This window comes from Aspergillus welwitschiae (assembly GCF_003344945.1).
Source record: "Aspergillus welwitschiae strain CBS 139.54b unplaced genomic scaffold BDQ94scaffold_3, whole genome shotgun sequence".
NCBI classification, from domain to species: domain Eukaryota; kingdom Fungi; phylum Ascomycota; class Eurotiomycetes; order Eurotiales; family Aspergillaceae; genus Aspergillus; species Aspergillus welwitschiae.
The window spans coordinates 345,989-363,211 of NW_020798697.1; the positions used below are offsets into that span (position 1 = coordinate 345,989).

The window sequence follows — 17,223 nt, forward strand, 5'->3', positions numbered from 1 at the left end:
CCAGCGCGGCCACCTGTGTGCTACTGGCATGTACACACGGTCGGGTCATGAGCTTCTAGGTCTGTAGTGATCTAAAACTTTTCTTCAAAAACCTGTGACATTGCGCAGAGACTGTCCACGTCGTCATGACTGTCGCGGCTGTTTTTTAGATTCATCCTCGAATCAGGCGCCGTCAAAATTATCTTGCCGTCTAAGAAGTGAATGGTCATTGTGGCTGCTTGGGTACGTGAGGTAATCCAAGATCCTGTAGGCAGCTCCGTCCGAGGCTTTCTTTTGGTGAGAAAAAGTTTGCGTTGAACGCTCTTAACGTATCATCACGTCGCTTTGGTTCGCTCTGGGATTGCCTTGCTAATCATATTGATATAAATTCCAGGTTATGTCCTTTGTGGGGTTGAAATTTGGAGCTGAAACAGAACCCGTCGAATGGCAGCGAATCGTTGTACATTTCTATGCAGGCACATGACACATCTCATTAAGTCTCGGATGGGCCCCAGGGTCGCTAAATGGCGGTAGCGCCGGTTTCAGTATGGCCAGATTCCGTTCAACAATGATCCATCTCGTCTGAGATACAGCAGCTCATCAGATCGATTAGGAAGTTGTGAAGACCACGAATGCTTTCTCAAAATGCGCGTGGATTGTTTGGAAAGGGGAGGCGAGAGCCTCCTTCAGCAATGAAGATGACCATTCAAGAGGTAGGCATGTTTGAACAAATCAACCAGGTCCCTGTATTCCCTGGTGCTTCCTCTGTTATCCCCGTCATGGCGATATTCACAGTCATCAACTAACCGCTAACTAATCCTTCAGGTTGGCTGTTTGTCATAATCTGGCCATAACGCTCGAGGACAACAACGGCTAGCCCATCATGTATTAGGCTGATCGAATTGCTGATAAGCGCATAGTCTGCGACACTCAGGTTTGTTCCATCGCGGTCATTGCAGACCGGATAAGAGCGGATCTGGAAGATTCGACTCCGGTGAGAACAATCAGCCCAGTGCTGCGGTCGCTATCAGGTCTTGTGCTGCCACTGAGTCGGCCGACAAAGTATGAGAGTCTCGTACTGGGTTGAGTCAAATTGGCGGGAGATTGATCGCCTTGACGATGTTCTTTTGCTCGGGACCATTGTAGCGGTGCGGAGAACGAAGGGGGATCCGAGGTTGCAGGTTCGGCGGTGATCGGTGATAAGCATGGGCCGAGGACCCAAACTGCCACGCCACGGCCGTTGGCGAGCTTCTCGGGCGCAGGAGAGCCTAATTATTGGCTTGAAGGCAGCTGCCAAATGCAGCGTGGCGGGTCGGTGGGTTGCCTGCTGGGGGTGGTTTATCAGCTCGCCTCGCAGCCATTGGTCTCTCTGACCCTTTCCCAACGACGCGCAACACTAAAACCCGAGCACCCCCGGCCAGGCCAGTGCACGCTAATTCCTCAATATTCTCCGGCCTGCAGGTCTGGCGTTCCATGAATGGTCTCCCGTAAAGCCGTTGAACAACAATGCCTTTGTCGCAGGCGGGGGTCCCAGTCACACCATGCCAGCCATGTGTCCAGCACTCGAGTCAGTGCCATTGCCCGCTCCGGGTGACGTGCCGTGCTGGCCTTCCAGACAAAACGATAAACCCTATTTCAGCATCGGGGCTGGATTCATTCAGCTGAAGTTATAAATCGGTCATCATGTGTCTTCCTGGTCCCTGCATCCTTGCATCCTCGCATCCCCCCTGGTCCTTCACTATTTTCCACTTAGCATGATTTTTGAACCTGCAGCCAGGGCCCCGGTGCCCTGCACCGATGTGATCTCCTATGTCTTTTCTGACCCGCCATACGATCATGATGAACCGGTAATATTCCGATGGGGGATACATTTTCCCCTTCTCAAACTCCTTCCTACTCGCCTACAGAACACCGCTAACCGGTATAGATCTACGTCGATGTCCACAATCCCTCTCGCTCCATCTCCTACAACCAAGCCCGGACCATTGTTCGTCAACTGGTCTCTGGGCTGCGCGCCTGGGGCGTGCAAAAAGGCGACTGTGTCGCCATTCATTCTTTCAATGATGTACGACTTTCATTTAACTCCATCTCCAATGCTAGTTGATTACTCACAGATGACAGATCTACTATACCATGCTGGTCCTGGCGATCGTTGGCGCAGGAGGGATTTTTACAGGATCGAATCCAGCCTACACAGCTTTTGAATTAGGCCATCATTTCCGCTCCGCGGCTACGAACTTCGTCATCACAGAGCCAGAACATTTAGATGCAGTAACTACGGCGGCGAAAGCGGCATCAATCCCAGAGCATCGGATTCGGGTATTCGATGTTCTTGGGCAGTCAGTACCAGATGGAGCGGTGTCCTGGACGGAGCTGCTCGAACATGGTGAACAAGACTGGGTACGGTTTGATGACGAGAATCTTTCCAGGACAACTACTGCAGCCAGGCTGTTTAGTAGTGGGACGACAGGGCTTCCCAAGGCGGCTGAGATCACGCATATGAATCTTGTCGCCCAGCACGAGTTCGTGTTTGAGTTTAATCCGAGGCCATGGAGGGTGTGTACCTTCCCCTTCAGCTCAAAAAGCCGTATCTCATAACCTCCACGTCGTAAGTGCTGACAATTCAATGTGTTAAGGTAAGCAGAGTCATCGCCGTTCCTCTCTTCCACGCTGCCGCTGCTCCCAGCAGCCATTTCGGCAGCCTAAAAGCCGGCCATATCAACTACGTCATGCGGCGCTTCGACCTACCCCTCTTTTTGCAGACGGTTGAAAAATACCAAGTTACCGAGATGGCCATTGTTCCGCCCATTGCCATTGCCATCATCATGCATCCGATGTCTTACGAACGGGGCTATCTGCGTTCGATCCGGGCGAGTAATCTTGGCGCGGCACCAATGGACAAAGACGCCCAAAAACGGTTCCAAAGGCTACTCGGCCCAGGGGCCAATTGTACGCAGGTTTGGGGTATGACAGAGACATGTTGTATCGCGACAATGTTCCGGTGGGATGAAGGGGATGAGACAGGGTCGGTGGGGAGGTTGGTGCCGAACATGGAGGCTAAGTATGTTCTTCTCTCTTTCTTCCATCAGGTCGAGGCTAACATAATGATGTAGATTAGTAGACGACAATGGCACCGATATCTCCGACTATGGAGTGCGAGGCGAGCTGTGTGTCCGCGGTCCTGCCGTCACACCTGGGTACTTCAACAATCCGGTCGCCAATGCGGAATCTTTCGATGAGCAGGGCTGGTTCCACACCGGGGACATCGCGTATTGCGATCGTGCTACACAGAAATGGTACATAGTTGATCGCAAGAAGGAGCTCATCAAGGTCCGAGGATTTCAAGTTGCTCCACCGGAACTGGAAGCCGTGTTGTTGGCGCATCCGCTCATTGTGGATGCCGCCGTGATTGGGTGGCGGGATGTGGTCCCGGGGACGGAGCTGCCGCGAGCGTACGTGGTCCGCCGACCTGAGACCGACGAGAGCAAGTTGACAGAGGATATGGTCAAGAGCTGGTTACTAGAGAGGCTGGCGGGATATAAAGCGCTCACCGGGGGAGTCAAATTTGTACCGAGCATACCCAAAACGGCAAGTGGCAAGATTCTCAAGCGAGTGTTGAGAGAAGAGAGTCGCAGGGAAGTCAAGGAGAGTGGATGGAGACCGAGGTTATAGTTCTCTTTGTTTACTGTTCGGTTGCTCTGTTGCGTTAGGCTCGATGGCTTTGTTTCTCTTCTTTTTGTATCTAGTGTCGGTCGCCAGTACATACTCGATCTCCCTATTCCGGCCTTCTCAATGGCTAATGGACATTACTCACCTCCTTTAGTACCCATGATAAACAGATCTGGGCGTTCCACTCGACTCCATTTCACTGTTCTTGTGGGGGAAAGAAACCAAACAAAATAATACCGAACTAAAAAAAGAAAACTTAAAATTACAACTCAAAGAATCAAACCAATGCGACAATTGAAGTATCAATGCTATCCCAGAATTCTCGACCATTTTCGCAAGAAAAGAGACCTTCTCTGCGATATACACTAGGCGTGTTCATAGGCAGCACAAGCAAACCCATCATGAAGTCATCCTCTTCACCATCATATCTCAATATCAGGACCATTGACAGCATATCCAGGATGTCTTTCTCTTTTTCTGTGGAGTGTGTCTGAGCCTCGGATGAGTCATGGGTCCATTCGAAACGAACATCGGCAACATACTCCCCCATCAGCTGAACACAGCCCACAGGGGAAGTCGACATTACCAAGACGAAACCCTCTACTGCGTACTATGGTTGAAGCAATTGGAGGGTGAAACTTAGTGAGCAGTGAGATATTAGAACCCTTTTGCACTTGTCCATATAGATCCAATCCAGTCTTCATATTCATCGATGCAATCTTGGATTGGCACATGAACAGAGGATCGAAATTATTGGTTTCTCCACCCCACTTCACCGGGTTTGGGTTACTAACCCAGCTCCATGATGGTGCTATAGACTCTTCATCAAGCGGGGTTCGAATGGCTTCCAATCATCTCATGCCTTGAGGTGCCCAGAGAAGGTTGATATAAAATTCCTCTATCCAAATTTCTGCTAACTGTGTTCCCTTTGTCTCTAATGCAAGCTTTTGAGCCATTGCAGACAATGCTGGCAATCTGTCTTGATAAATGGAGAACGACTGACAGGAATATTTTTTTCACCATGCATCGCCATCCGATGAAAGATAAGTCGCCCTCAGTCATAGTATCTTCTCGCGCATGGCAGTACACATACCACATCCAGATGCAGTGGATGCCGTAAGAACCGGAAGGTCCGGAAACTTGTCAAGGAGGTGGTAGTTAAGGGAGATTTTCTGTCTTCTGATATCCTGGTCTAGAATGGATCGTCCTCGTAATGATCTTCATCATCAAGATGGTCAAACACAACAGTGCAGTTCCCCGATGACTCGTTTTCGACGGTGCCATAGTCTTGGTCGTTGAACTGGACAACCCTGCAACGCTGGCAAAGTGAGATCGGGTGTTCCATAGCCGTGTTTAAGAAGTACCAAAAATAGACGTATTGGACTGATTTGGAGGCTTTCTCTGGGGTTATTCAAAAACAGGGATGTCTGGCTGACGGTGTACCTTGGAATTCTTAGGGGCAAGGCTGACTTTTTCCAGCTGAGCCAACAGCCCCGCTACTACTGTTTGAAGCGCCAGTCAGCAGCACTAGGCTGAGTGAGACTCGAGGCTCCCAAATCTTCGTTTCCGTTGTGACTTTTTGAGCAACCCGTGTCAGATTTTTAACAACTTGTAGAGATTCCGGATTGTCCGTGGGCTAGTGCACTCGGCCTTCGTGTTCCATCAGCCTTAACAGTCCAGAGATCGGCATTATCTAGAGTAAGCGCTGAGAGGTTAGCCCAGGATAGCTCCCAGCGCATTTTTTCTTCTGCCTGGAGAAAGTGCGGCCACCTTAGGTTAGCCATGTCTGCCATCGGCAAATCCGTGAGGTGATGTATCAATCATTTACCGTCATACATTCGGACATATCCGAAGGCGCTTCATCCTCAAGACATGCGGATACAAAAGCACCGTGTCATGGCTGCATCCATTGAGAATGTCTCGGTCGGTCCGGCGGATGTGATATGTCAGAACAAATTTTTTTCAAAGACCGGGATTGTTATATCCCTACCCGGATTTCCGCAGAAGCGAAGTCCGTCTTCATGGGTGTCTGACGATCAAAGGGCCTAGACAATGGTTTCTCTTGGCTGGTAGTCGACTTGATTCAAACGGTATAGTCAGCGCGAAGGAAACTTAACCCCGACTGAGCCCCATCAGGGATCGGTCGTCCTATACACAGTAAATCGAGTCAGACACATACGGTGGGAGCCACTGAAGCCATTACAGCGATGTGATACGTCATAAACACGCTGTCATTGCTCATGTCATCATGCTTGCTCCAAATAGATCTGTGTTTAGCCTCATCCCAGAATTTCTGGTGCCTGATATACTTTCGATCATATCGCTAGCTCCGAGGTAACCGAGTATCCCAGCTGAGAGTCATATTCTTGACGGTTTGTTAGTATACCGTGCAAAACATGATGCTGGCATAACTTGAGTCAAGCCAGAAATGGCCTCGAAACATGCAACAAGTGTGCCACCACCTTATGATTTCTGGGTATGTGATCTGATCAAGGAAGCTGAATGGGGTGATTGTCGTTAGGCAGCTTTCGAAAGCATCTATGCTAAACGAAACATTAGTCTTGAAGTTTCCAATCCATAATGAGTACACAAATTTGCAACAAACCCTGTGGTAAGACGATCTCAGGTTCAGATGGCTATATTAGTCTCAGGGAGTGGCTGGATTCTCCGCTTGACAAGGTCAAAATGCTCCCTAGCAAGTTCCGATACAGACAACTCCCTTCGCGGCCATGAAGAAATGGATATCTCTGCCACTCTGCTTATGTCTTAGCGTAGTTAGAGCTGCGAGCGAGACTGATATGCCATGAATTGGTGTGATACCTGAAGGATGGGGTGTACTCCTGAGAGTATGGATCCAGTCACCGGCGTTTGCTTGGTTTGTCTAGTGCGTTCATGCTCGTTATGGAGGCCCACTCTGCCCACTCCCAGCAGACTCTAATCACACCAAATCGCTCTGATCCTGTTTCAAGCCGTCAGTTTCTTTCTGTAGCAGTGCCCCTCTGGGCATATCACAAGTCCGTCTTTGTCTCAATGTTTGGTTTCGAGTCCTTTTCAGGTCGAGGCTGCATCGAGAACCACTCGGCATTGCCAGACAGCTGTCGCCAGACCTTTGAAGTACGATGTCCCGCTTTCACTGTCAAGATTTAAGCTAACATAGTTGTTTACAGGAAGACCAATTCATTGAGATTACGGAACTCTTATCGACGAAGAATCCATGCTCTTCATTTCAGACATCACATCAGTCACTCCTCCAGAACGATGAACGTACACCAGCAGACAGCATCCGACGAAGCGGGATAAAATGCCTAAAACCTCAACTATCAAGGCATCGGTTTGAGGTCTTTGATACTGGAAGGAACGACTACGCTTTCTACTTTATGATTCATCACCCACTTTGCCAATTTGCCACGGGGCATGCGATTTTCAAGGGTCCGGTAAGTGAAACATTTGTCGTCCAACTTCTACTTACGATGCATCGCTAATCATCATAAGAACTCCCGCCAGATCTTTCTACGCAGCTGAACAGTCAATCGTCGCTTGATTCCATAACACAATGAAGCTATCAGGAGTGCAATCGGCATAAGCGGGTTACTCCGTGTTTTCGGATCTATCCGAGGATCAGCTGGATTTGTCCGATGCCGGCACTTTTCTCGGGTTGCTCCACATCTATAAAACACACTTCGTCATTTCCAGCTTCGAGGCAACTAACCACCTAAACAACACGATGAGTCTACCCATGACACAGATAAGCAGGTCTTTGCTTAATGCGACTGCCCCTCCGGTAGTCGCAGTCCTCTACCAGGCCATCGAGCCGCCCATCATCAACGGCGCTCGGAAGCCCCGAAAGCCTGGCGGTATCACATCCCCTCCTGCTATCCCAAAGACTCATCCTAACATAAATGCTAGGATACCAAGACTCGGGATCCGACATCGCTTACACCCTTAGAAACCGTGGCGTACAAGTCGTGACACCGGTTTCTTCCCCAAGTCCCAAAGAGCAAGAAGGCTGGTGCTTCCCGGATACGGAAAACGGGATCCTCTCTGCCGTGCGCCAAGGGGCAACGCACCTTTGGGCCAACACGATCCTTTTCTCCTCACACCCACTGCAAACCTCACGGTCTCTTGCTTCGGTCCCTATCTCTGTTGTCGGACAACCACCAACCCTAGTCGAATCTTTCGATGACAAAGCCTATCTCAATGATCAGCTCCGTATCCATGGCTCATTTACGCTCCCCCGCTCATGGCTGATCAGCAATTCGGATAACGTCTCCCCTATACTAGACTCCATTCCCCGTTATCCCGTGGTTGGCAAACCCGTCCGTGGTCGCGGCAGCCACGGTGTAAAGGTATGTCATGATCGAGCAGAGCTCGAGGAACATATCAGCGCTCTGCTGCTTGAGTCGCCCATTGTCATGGTGGAAGAGTTCCTCACGGGCGAAGAGGCAACGATCACTGTTATGCCACCATCGAGAGAGAGCCCAGAATACTGGAGCCTGCCTCCGATCACGCGTTTCAACCATGTCGATGGCATTGCGCCATACAATGGTACAGTGGCAGTGACTGCGAACTCGCGCGCTGTCACAGAAAGCGAAATGCAGGATGAGTCGTACAGAAGCGCAATGCGGCAGTGCGAGCAAGTCGCCAAATTAATTGGCGCGACGGCACCAATTCGAATTGACATTAGACGCTTTAGCGAGGGGTCACAGTTTGCCATCTTCGATATCAACATGAAGCCTGTATGTCCTTCCCTGTCCATTGCTGAACCGTCGCTGATAACAATAGAATATGACCGGGCCTGGACGACCTGGTCGCGAGGACCAGGCCAGTCTAACTGCTCTTGCGGCCGCAGCTATCGGATGGGACTACGGGGCGTTGTTGCACAAGATCCTCAGCAGTGCGCAGCCACTTGATCGCTTCCGAGCTTACAGCAACCCGTTTGCTTCGCACTGAGTGTCTCCCTTCCCCCATCCCTCCAATCCGGGTGTATCTATATATGCATGAAGCTACAACATAATCGTAAACTATTCAGTAGTAGCAACCATTTTCCCCTCCTCATCTCTCCACCGATACACCTCTCCATCGCCCACATTATATCGATAGTAATTCTCCGTACCACCAGGCACCACCGCTCTCCGAAACGTGATATTGATCCGGCCCAAAGCACCAGCACTTCCCTGCAACCCCTTGCGCTTAGGCACACTGTGCAACCAATTTGACTGAGTCTCGCCCCTCATTATTAGCATATCGCCGGACTTGAGGGGAAACTTGAGCGGTTTCGCAGCTGCATTTGCAATCGCACGATCAGTATCAGTAGTACCACCAGCAGCACCTGGTTTATGCTTCAACAGGAAATCTCTCCCCGCGCCAAGCGATAAGGACGCAATGGTGGGATTCTGGCCCAAGAACCGCTCATCATCCGAATGGTACGAGATACTATCGTCCCCTGTGGCGTAGTAATTCACCAGGACGAAATTATATCTGGTCCCATCGTCCGTGGCCTTCTCCACTGCTTGGCGCAGAATGTCCAGACACGGCGGGATGGGTCGAGGCCTGCATCGGTATCTGGATTTGGATTCGGTGAGGGGAGTGCGTGTACTACTGTCGACCAATATTGGTGAGTTGGCTGGAGGAGGATCTAGTAGATTATTTGTAGTTTCGTCTTGGACACTGGTCTCAGAATTGGAACTAGTAGATTCGGAGTTTTCAATAATGAATGTCGATGTATCGTCAACCCCAAAAACAGTCGTGTATCTTGGCGTGTTGATGGATGTTTCTGTTCCACCGCGCCGGATGGTATATCGAACGCGGTAGAAGGGGAGTTCGTTTCGCAGGAACTGGAATAGGTCTCGGGCCAGTGGGGAGGGGAGAAAGGGTTGAAAGTAGAGTAGATCCAGGTGCGGGTGGTTGGTTAAGGCTTTGGGAGGTCGAGGTGCTGGATTGGAGAGGAGAGGCGTGGCAATGGTGCTGGGCGGGTCGCGAATCGGGATGGGATAACTTGGGTGATGGGTGTAGGTGGACGGTTTTGGTGGGACTGTTGTTGTTGTTGATGATGATGATGATGATGATTGTGCTGTCGTAGTTGCATCCGGTTTGAGTTTCTTAGACGGAAGAGGTTGGAAGAAGGTGCTGATGCGTTTGGACATGATGCGGTGGAAATGCGGGTGGTTGGGTGGCGGATGTGAAGTTGAGTTGAACGGGGAAGGTAGACCGGCGGGTAGATGGTCTAGGGGAGGTCTGGAATGAGGCCAAAGTTAAGCTTATATTGGGTTTGGGGTGGATGATGTCACGGTTCCAAGGAATAGGATGAGATTGTGGGTCGGAGATTGACTTCTTCTTGGTGTTCTAGATCGTGCCATGAGGGTTGAGATTTGTTTGTTCGCGGGTGAGTCTAGATCTGGCTCTATACTTGGGTTGGTTTATGCTTTCGGGTAATAGAGTACACGGAGTGGGCATGCCCTATCCAATTGTCTTACGTTCTCGACTCCGTTGCTATGCTACATAGCGTCGGTCTTGCAGTTTCATCAGTGCAGGATCTAGATTGTTGCTTTGACCCTGCTGAATAGCCTCACAGTAAAAACTTTTGCAAAATATGGCCCGGAATACGCCCGAGCCAGTTTTAGCTTATGTCCATAATATCTTCATGGATCGATTATCATATCTCATTTTTCGAACCGTAAATCCGAATGATTGCCGTAGATTGTATGCCGAAGCAGACGTGACATGGCCTAGTCACGTAGCATTTGTCGGAAGCAACGCGTATCAGGCATTTTCATCCGCCTTTCGTTTTACGCCTGCAGCCTTTCCAAACATGCTGTCGAGTCTTTGCTGGCCCTTTTCGCGTTTCTCAACCTTGACCTTCTCTGATGCCAGCACAGGCGGCAGTCCCTGGACGCGTTGTTTGGCGTCATCCAGCAATTCGACTTCCCGCTCCCGTTGCTTCTTGACTGTCGGAATCGACCAAGCGTTCGATGACGCGGACTTGTACGCCAGTTTATACTTCGAGCCTGTGAGGTGCGTCTCGTACGTATTGGCATCGATTTTCTTCACATGCTGTGGGGGTGAGCCAGCCGTCGTCTGATGAAGTGGCGTAGCCTACCTGATGGCCTACAATCAGCCAGTGATACTCGGTTCCCACTGGCGCACCACTCCCTGTAGGCGCTTTCCTCGCTCGTCTTTTGTTCGTCTGGTAGTCGATTCTCCAGAGATCGGGTTCTTCCTTGGTTTCCTTCCACGTCCCTTGGTCGTATGTCCAGGTGTGCGATCCTCCAACAGCCATTCCGGAGTACATCTGTCCTTTGTACGACTTGAGTGCATTGTACCCTCCCCCTCCTAGTGCGTATTCCGCCGTTCTTTTGGCTGCTTTCCCAGTGTCGGGATCGATAGTATTCTCCGTTTCTTCGGGCATCTCCTCGTCTTCGTCGAATAGCTCAGGTGTGTACGACTCATCTCGAAGGGTAGATTCTCGCTTTGCTCCCTCTTCCTCTGGGATATCTTGCGTGATGACGGCATTCTTCTCGGACAGCGGAGGGGAAGGCGGTTTCTGTGCCACCGATGGATTTTTCCTTGCACGTTTAGTAGGCATTGCGATGATGAAGTGGCATTGTGCCAGCGACAGACAGCCAACAGTAAGACAGTAATCGTTGCGACTGGCGAAGAATGGAGGCGAAGCACAGGCGAAAGCAACGATGCCATGACGTCACGGCGAGCACATGCTTTGGGGGAAGTATCCCGTGACTCTGGAGTGACTTTCTCGTGGAGTTTTTCGTGGCTCAATTTTTAATTCCTCCGCGAGACTCATCCAATACGCATACCACTCCTCTCCATTATCATTCTATTAATAACTCCGCTGATCGATGGACTCGTTGCGTTGCACATGGATCGTCTGAGGGCCGTATCCATTTGATAAGCCGATCTGCCGTCATCCCCGCGATTTGTATGGACAGCCTCTGCAACGATGGAGCTGGACACCTCAGCCCCCTTTGCGATGACTCCCAACCCCACCACAACAATGGATAGAGTGGTTGAGGACAACCAGTATCTCTTGCTTACGTCTAGAATCACTGGATAGCTCTGCAGAAAACGACCCATGGATCGCATTCGGCGCGACGTCATGCTCTCACTCTCAGTCTCACTCTCCGGGACGGGCGGGAGGGTCCGCAGGGCAGTGGAGTCGAGTCGAGTCGATATCGCGTCTTACTGGATCAGGAATTAAGGGAACAGGAGCTCCATCCGAACGCGCTTACAGACATGATCGCAATGACTATTGACGATTGACGACTGATCGGGCGAGCTACGACCAGAAACCCAACCCAACGCCACGCATCCACCGCATCATCCGCTTCATCAGCACCGGCAATCACACTCACACCCTTCGGTATGACGGACGAACCATCGTCGGAACTCCTCCCTCCTTCCTGAGGATGGACCCCCGCCAGCCCCGTCAATCAGAGGGTCCGGTAGCCCATCACAACATGCTCTACCCGGGCACACGGCGTATATGGCCGCTGATGCCCTTGCTCACTCGTACCCTGGCGGATGCGCCACCGTCCCAGTCCCTCAGTTGATCCCTTCCCACATCCCCCAACCCCCGCGTGTTCTGGCAAATAATTTGGCTTTTTTCCTTTTCCTCTGTGATGCGGAACTCGCGGCACTTTGACTGGGCGGGTCAATGGGTACACCCTCATCATAGAGGAACTCAAAAGTAGAATTTTTCGTCTGCAATAATAAATACTACCCATCTTCCCCGGACGTCAACGGCGCCTAGATTTCTCTCCAACAACGAGTATTTCTTTCAGGGCCATTCTCTGTCAGCTCATCCGCTCAGACGCAGAAGACCGCTCGACATCCCTGCCTGGCGCATACTTGAAACCGTGCTCAGCGAATCGGCATCACCCGCTACTGCACTGTCTGTGCCTTTTTCATCTTCATTCTCGTCCTTCTCCTCCTTTGTCCTTCATGTCCCAGTCGTTTACCCCTCTGCTCATCTCCAACTCCCTGTCCACTCTCTGTCCGCACGGAAGATATATCCGCCAGCGGTTATCCGGATCTTCTTCGCTTCACGGTCGACAGTGCTCCTAGTTATTCCCTTAACTTCCATCACGAACCTACTTCTCCGACCCGGTTGGGTTTACTTTTTCCACCGCCGACTATTTCACGAACAAAGTTCCCCGATCCACCTCGTGATCGCCGCCGTAGCAAAGGAAACAAGAAAAAGAAAACGTTAAAGCCGCATTCCACCCAACAAGAAAAAAGAATCGACAACCACCACAAGCTTCCCTCTACCAAGTCACTTATCAATCGAAAGATGCGCGACATGTCGTCCAAATTTATCGAGATTCTCGACCCCAACGATACTCGGCCGCGCATGTCCGATTGCGATGTCCGGCTCGAGGATGTCCTAGCCGACCACGAAGCGCTTGTCACAAGACCCCGATCCTCCACTCAATCCTCTTCGAAGCCCAGTCTAGACAACCGTCTAGATCGCGATGCACCCACTTCACCTACACAGCGTTGGAAGCGACTCAGCACCATCCTCGTTCCAGTTAGAAGAGGTTCGACATGATACACTTCATCTTTTCCTCCTCTCCTCCCCATTCTTCCACTCTATGCCTAAAAGCCTCACGGTCCTGGTGACCGTCAATTACGCAGATGATGCGCTACGCTACGACACGATATATACACAAAGAAACGATAAAAGCCAAGACGAAACGATACGAAGACACGGACATGACTCGGGAGTTCGATAGATCCGGATAAAGAGTTACAAACATATTGATTGAGTTGAGCTGGCCTGGACTGAATTTGGTTGGATTTATTTTATTCGTCCTTTAGCGACGGAGTAGGCAGAATCAATTTGACCGGATTTGGATTTTGATATTCTTTCTATTCTTACTACATCTTTTTCACTTCCAGATCTTGCACTCGAGAGCGCTTCCTAGAACTGTCGTTCCAAAAATTCCCATGACCTACCACAATAACCACGTTTATGATAAAGCTCTCTGATTGATACCCAATAACCATCACCATCATCGTCGTTGTCGTCGTCGTCATCCTCCACTTAGCTGTCTATCCTGATCTATGACCGCACGGAACTGATATCATCCGTGATGACGAGAACTTTGATGCCTGAAGCCCTACCTGCCTAGCTAGCTAGCTAGCTTAAGTGCATTGACATCATCGCTCCATCGACTGGAACTACTAACGATTAGTGGCCTCCACTCCCATCTTCTATCTTACAATTATCTCCTACCGTGCAGTGTAGAGCAGTGGCTACGTGGTGGTAATCATCTTGATTGGTTCTCTCGCTCTGGATTGAGTGCTTACGCAAGTGATGGCGTAACCTCACTAGCCATTTAGCTGGCTATCTAGCTAGTAGTAGGATATTTGTGCTGATTGTCATAGCATGAGGGGGTGGGGTAAATCACTATGTTATGGGGGGGGGTCAAATGGCTGCTATTCGGTGTTTGTATTCTAGAAAGCTAGCTAGCTAGAAAAAGTAAATAGTTGGAGTTAGTTAGTTAGGCAGAGAAATTAGTTTTATGATGCTATCTATGATTGTGGGTCTGAACTTGTTTTCTCTCCACGGGTACGCAACTGGGCCCGGTGGGTTATGATCAATTGTTGATGATGGTATCCACTTTGCCTACCGGTAATAGCTTGATTGATTCGAGTTTTTACTATAGTGTCATGTATAGTTAGTTTGGCTATAAGTTGACTTGTTTCTATCTTTTGTAGTGCGCAATCAACTTCTTCGTCACTGTGATTCGTGTTTATCTCATCTCACTTACCTGCTTGATCGATTCCTTGCTCAACTCAATTTTTAGAATTCACACACACGCGTACAGCCACTTTAATCCCATCCAGCACTTTGTAGAATTTTACTAGAGGGTCCTTGTTGAGACTGCAAGTCTCAAATTCATTGCCACAATACCATAATCATGGAGTATGACCTCCTCTTCTGTAAGGCCCTGGGCACTAAATTAAGAGCGCTTTCTTTGCCACATCGAGGGCCCTCACTTGTTCACGAGATCCGCTCAAGGGTCCAGTTATCACCGTTATCTTCGGCTAAATACACGTGTCTCTGTAGTTATCTAGTACTTAACGTGGGTGTAGCGGATCCTTCTATTGGAAGAGTATGGGGTGACGGTGGCGTGATGGAGACCCCTGAGCATTGGTCAGTGTGATTGATTATCAAGCCTAGCACGTCTTGCTGAATATTGTATGGCTGGAAGTTATGAACTACATCTGATCAGTATATTTAACTAGCCTACTGGTTTTTTTCTCAGTGGCGACGCACTGGAACACGTCTGATAAGACGTAACGGGTGTCTGTGCCACTGCTCATTATCTTCCACGCTTGATAGCACTGTTCGCTTGGTTTCATCTGTACGCGTGGCATGTAGTTTGGGTTGGGTATATTGTTTGGTGGGATTATTGGTGGAGGTTGGTGCAGGGTTACTCTGATTCCGTGGCGAGAGGCGCAAGTCTCGGACGTGTTGCGAGCAAAGGGTAAGCTTTTCGTCGAGATCATGGTGTCGAGATTGTGACGAGGGTTTGTGGAGTCGGTAAATTAGCGTATAATATGACTAGTTAAGGAGTTGACTTGCATGTTGAGGCCTTTGTTTCGTATGTAGCTGGTTAAGAACCTTATGGCGAAATCATATGTGATACCACGAGGATCATAAAGTCCTGTTCATTACATCCTTGCAAACCGGGAGGTCAATTCTGGATGCTGCGGGGTACCTTGAGCTCTCTCGCAGCTCAATTCCATATAGGTAGTTGGGAAAGAAAATGGTGGTCGCGGTGGTTTGTGGATGAAGAAATTGACCTCGAATATCTGAAGCGCCGATCTTCGCACATTAGTATATCTCATTGGCGGTGAGGTGGAGAAGACGAAAGAAACAATAATAGCTATTCATTATTCCTGTACTGCTGTAGTTCATATCTCCGTGTATCCAACTGCCAAGTGAGGCTACATGTCACATTGCTATGTAAAGATCTCTCCAGGACCTGGCTCATCTACACCTAGCCCGACTTTGCCTATGCTTCCTCCAGACTGCAATAGCTCATGTCCCTTCTTCACGCCGTCAAGCGTCAATTTCAGTCGCTTCGTGAGATGGCACTTGATCTTGCCCGCATCAATCAAATCTGTAAGCTCTTCCAGAATGCGATGGTGCGATTCTACATCCACCTTATGGTATGGCTTGGTTCCAAGCAGACACCAGACGAACGTCAACGACTTCGACATGAACTCGGTTCCATACATCTTGGCTTGGCCTTGGACGATCGAGCAGACCTTGCCGAACGGCGCGCAAACCCGAGCACACGTATCCATGTACTGGTCTGTCGAGTGTGTAATGAAGATATACCTTGGTTGTTGTTAGCGATTATTTTCGACTCTCACAGACACGTCTTACTTCAAAGGCACTTCGAGGTTGAGCTTCTCGATCTGACTGGCGACATCCTCTCTGTGATTGACGACGTGAGTCGCACCCATGTCTTTCGTAAATTGGATTGTCTCCGGTCGTGACGCTGTCGTAACGACCACAGGGAGATCCAACACAACACGTGCGATCTGTGTAGCCATAGCACCCACTCCGCCGGCGCCGTTAATGATGAGGAGGGCTGCTTCTTCTCCCTTCTCAATCTCCAGTCGTTCGACAAGAGCTTCGTACGCCGTGATATACGTCAACGGCATAGCCGCTGATTCCACGGAATCGAGACTTTTCGGCTTGCGGCCAACACTCCTCTCGTCTACTAATTGATACTCGGCGTTCGATCCCTGTCTGATGGGGCTTCCCGAATAGTATACTTCATCGCCAACATTGAAAAGCGAGCATTGTGATCCGGTAGCCTCAACAATGCCTGAGGCATCATACCCGGTGATCTGAAATGGACGAGGGACGCGGTCGTAGTAATCTGTCGAGACATTAAACAACCGACACCTCCTGTGTTTCGGCCAATGTGGTCTAGATCTTACCAGGATAGTCGTCATATGTACCATTCCGTACCTTCGTATCCACAGGGTTCACAGCAACACCTTTGATCCTGTCCATAAATGTCAGTGACTACTACATAGGAATTAGAAAAATGAAGCTATCCTACCGAACCAGAAGATCCCGAGGTTGAAGATCTGTCGGCTTCGGGACTTCCCGAGCTTCAAGACGGTCAACAGGACCGTAGTTCTCCACGCCGATTGCCTTCATCTTTATATTGTGATCGGATGGGACGAGTAAGTTCATATGTATTTAATGATATTGTCTGATATCCTTTCCATGTTAAATAGACACTTGGCGACGCGTTACGTCAGAGGAACGTCAAGTCGATGAAGGTTTGGGAGTGGACTGTGGAACATCTGCGCCATTCTATCTGAATTTATCTGGTTCAGATTGGAATAAATATTATGGTGCCAGTGAGAAGATCACATACGAGCCTGAGTGCGCTCCCACGTACCATCGTTAGTTGTAATGCTCGAGCAAGATGGCATTTGCGTGCTGCTGTTGCGGCAACTCTGTTTCATGTCATAGATTAGCTCCGATGAGTAAGTACGCTCGAATACAGTAGAGTCATGAACCCT

The 17,223-nt window shown here is 49.8% G+C and overlaps 9 protein-coding genes across 9 annotated transcripts; 2 read left to right on the forward strand and 7 right to left on the reverse strand.

Annotated features, from left to right (window-relative positions):
- Positions 1 to 1,551: 1,551 nt before the first annotated feature.
- On the forward strand, positions 1,552 to 3,651 carry BDQ94DRAFT_181323 (acyl--CoA ligase; the record flags this gene model as incomplete). The annotated part of the gene is made up of 5 exons (XM_026773866.1): positions 1,552 to 1,826; positions 1,907 to 2,044; positions 2,101 to 2,535; positions 2,616 to 3,040; positions 3,093 to 3,651. Exons 1-5 carry the CDS (start codon positions 1,734 to 1,736, stop codon positions 3,649 to 3,651), a joined length of 1,650 nt encoding a protein of 549 aa, XP_026630920.1. The 5' UTR covers positions 1,552 to 1,733.
- A 137-nt stretch (positions 3,652 to 3,788) lies between these two features.
- On the reverse strand, positions 3,789 to 4,352 carry BDQ94DRAFT_71140 (uncharacterized protein). Its single transcript, XM_026776374.1, has one exon. It carries the CDS (start codon positions 4,229 to 4,231, stop codon positions 3,926 to 3,928), a length of 306 nt encoding a protein of 101 aa, XP_026630921.1. The 5' UTR covers positions 4,232 to 4,352; the 3' UTR covers positions 3,789 to 3,925.
- A 2,597-nt stretch (positions 4,353 to 6,949) lies between these two features.
- BDQ94DRAFT_156717 (glutathione synthetase ATP-binding domain-like protein) lies at positions 6,950 to 8,598 on the forward strand (the record flags this gene model as incomplete). Its single annotated transcript, XM_026768653.1, has 4 exons — positions 6,950 to 6,979; positions 7,394 to 7,502; positions 7,555 to 8,384; positions 8,431 to 8,598. The coding sequence occupies 4 exons, from the start codon at positions 6,950 to 6,952 to the stop codon at positions 8,596 to 8,598; spliced, it is 1,137 nt and encodes a 378-aa protein (XP_026630922.1).
- A 36-nt stretch (positions 8,599 to 8,634) lies between these two features.
- BDQ94DRAFT_71106 (alpha-ketoglutarate-dependent dioxygenase AlkB family protein) lies at positions 8,635 to 10,215 on the reverse strand. The gene has a single exon (XM_026776372.1). It carries the CDS (start codon positions 9,789 to 9,791, stop codon positions 8,670 to 8,672), a length of 1,122 nt encoding a protein of 373 aa, XP_026630923.1. The 5' UTR covers positions 9,792 to 10,215; the 3' UTR covers positions 8,635 to 8,669.
- Positions 9,859 to 11,395, reverse strand: BDQ94DRAFT_135274 (uncharacterized protein). Its single transcript, XM_026764628.1, has 2 exons — positions 10,745 to 11,395; positions 9,859 to 10,698 (listed from the first exon to the last, which is right to left on the reverse strand). The coding sequence occupies exons 1-2, from the start codon at positions 11,228 to 11,230 to the stop codon at positions 10,408 to 10,410; spliced, it is 777 nt and encodes a 258-aa protein (XP_026630924.1). The 5' UTR covers positions 11,231 to 11,395; the 3' UTR covers positions 9,859 to 10,407.
- A 17-nt stretch (positions 11,396 to 11,412) lies between these two features.
- Positions 11,413 to 12,175, reverse strand: BDQ94DRAFT_135275 (uncharacterized protein). Its single transcript, XM_026764629.1, has one exon. It carries the CDS (start codon positions 11,758 to 11,760, stop codon positions 11,443 to 11,445), a length of 318 nt encoding a protein of 105 aa, XP_026630925.1. The 5' UTR covers positions 11,761 to 12,175; the 3' UTR covers positions 11,413 to 11,442.
- A 233-nt stretch (positions 12,176 to 12,408) lies between these two features.
- BDQ94DRAFT_135276 (uncharacterized protein) lies at positions 12,409 to 14,082 on the reverse strand. The gene has a single exon (XM_026764630.1). It carries the CDS (start codon positions 13,012 to 13,014, stop codon positions 12,745 to 12,747), a length of 270 nt encoding a protein of 89 aa, XP_026630926.1. The 5' UTR covers positions 13,015 to 14,082; the 3' UTR covers positions 12,409 to 12,744.
- Positions 14,083 to 14,840: 758 nt separating this feature from the next.
- On the reverse strand, positions 14,841 to 15,247 carry BDQ94DRAFT_135277 (uncharacterized protein). Its single transcript, XM_026764631.1, has one exon. The coding sequence runs from the start codon at positions 15,175 to 15,177 to the stop codon at positions 14,887 to 14,889; it is 291 nt and encodes a 96-aa protein (XP_026630927.1). The 5' UTR covers positions 15,178 to 15,247; the 3' UTR covers positions 14,841 to 14,886.
- A 386-nt stretch (positions 15,248 to 15,633) lies between these two features.
- Positions 15,634 to 16,852, reverse strand: BDQ94DRAFT_181325 (zinc-binding alcohol dehydrogenase family protein; the record flags this gene model as incomplete). Its single annotated transcript, XM_026773867.1, has 4 exons — positions 15,634 to 16,015; positions 16,064 to 16,565; positions 16,627 to 16,694; positions 16,752 to 16,852. The coding sequence occupies 4 exons, from the start codon at positions 16,850 to 16,852 to the stop codon at positions 15,634 to 15,636; spliced, it is 1,053 nt and encodes a 350-aa protein (XP_026630928.1).
- Positions 16,853 to 17,223: the final 371 nt, after the last annotated feature.

Excerpts from the sequence above, each read along its gene's own strand:
- BDQ94DRAFT_135274 (XM_026764628.1), bottom strand. The coding sequence starts at position 11,230 with ATGCCTACTAAACGTGCAAGGAAAAATCCATCGGTGGCACAGAAACCG. Across the intron at positions 10,699-10,744 it reads GGCTGATTGTAGGCCATCAG|CATGTGAAGAAAATCGATGC; the intron begins GTAGGCTACGCC and ends TCACCCCCACAG.
- BDQ94DRAFT_135275 (XM_026764629.1), bottom strand. The coding sequence starts at position 11,760 with ATGACGTCGCGCCGAATGCGATCCATGGGTCGTTTTCTGCAGAGCTAT.
- BDQ94DRAFT_135276 (XM_026764630.1), bottom strand. The coding sequence starts at position 13,014 with ATGCGCGGCCGAGTATCGTTGGGGTCGAGAATCTCGATAAATTTGGAC.
- BDQ94DRAFT_71140 (XM_026776374.1), bottom strand. The coding sequence starts at position 4,231 with ATGTCGACTTCCCCTGTGGGCTGTGTTCAGCTGATGGGGGAGTATGTT.
- BDQ94DRAFT_71106 (XM_026776372.1), bottom strand. The coding sequence starts at position 9,791 with ATGTCCAAACGCATCAGCACCTTCTTCCAACCTCTTCCGTCTAAGAAA.
- BDQ94DRAFT_135277 (XM_026764631.1), bottom strand. The coding sequence starts at position 15,177 with ATGATCTCGACGAAAAGCTTACCCTTTGCTCGCAACACGTCCGAGACT.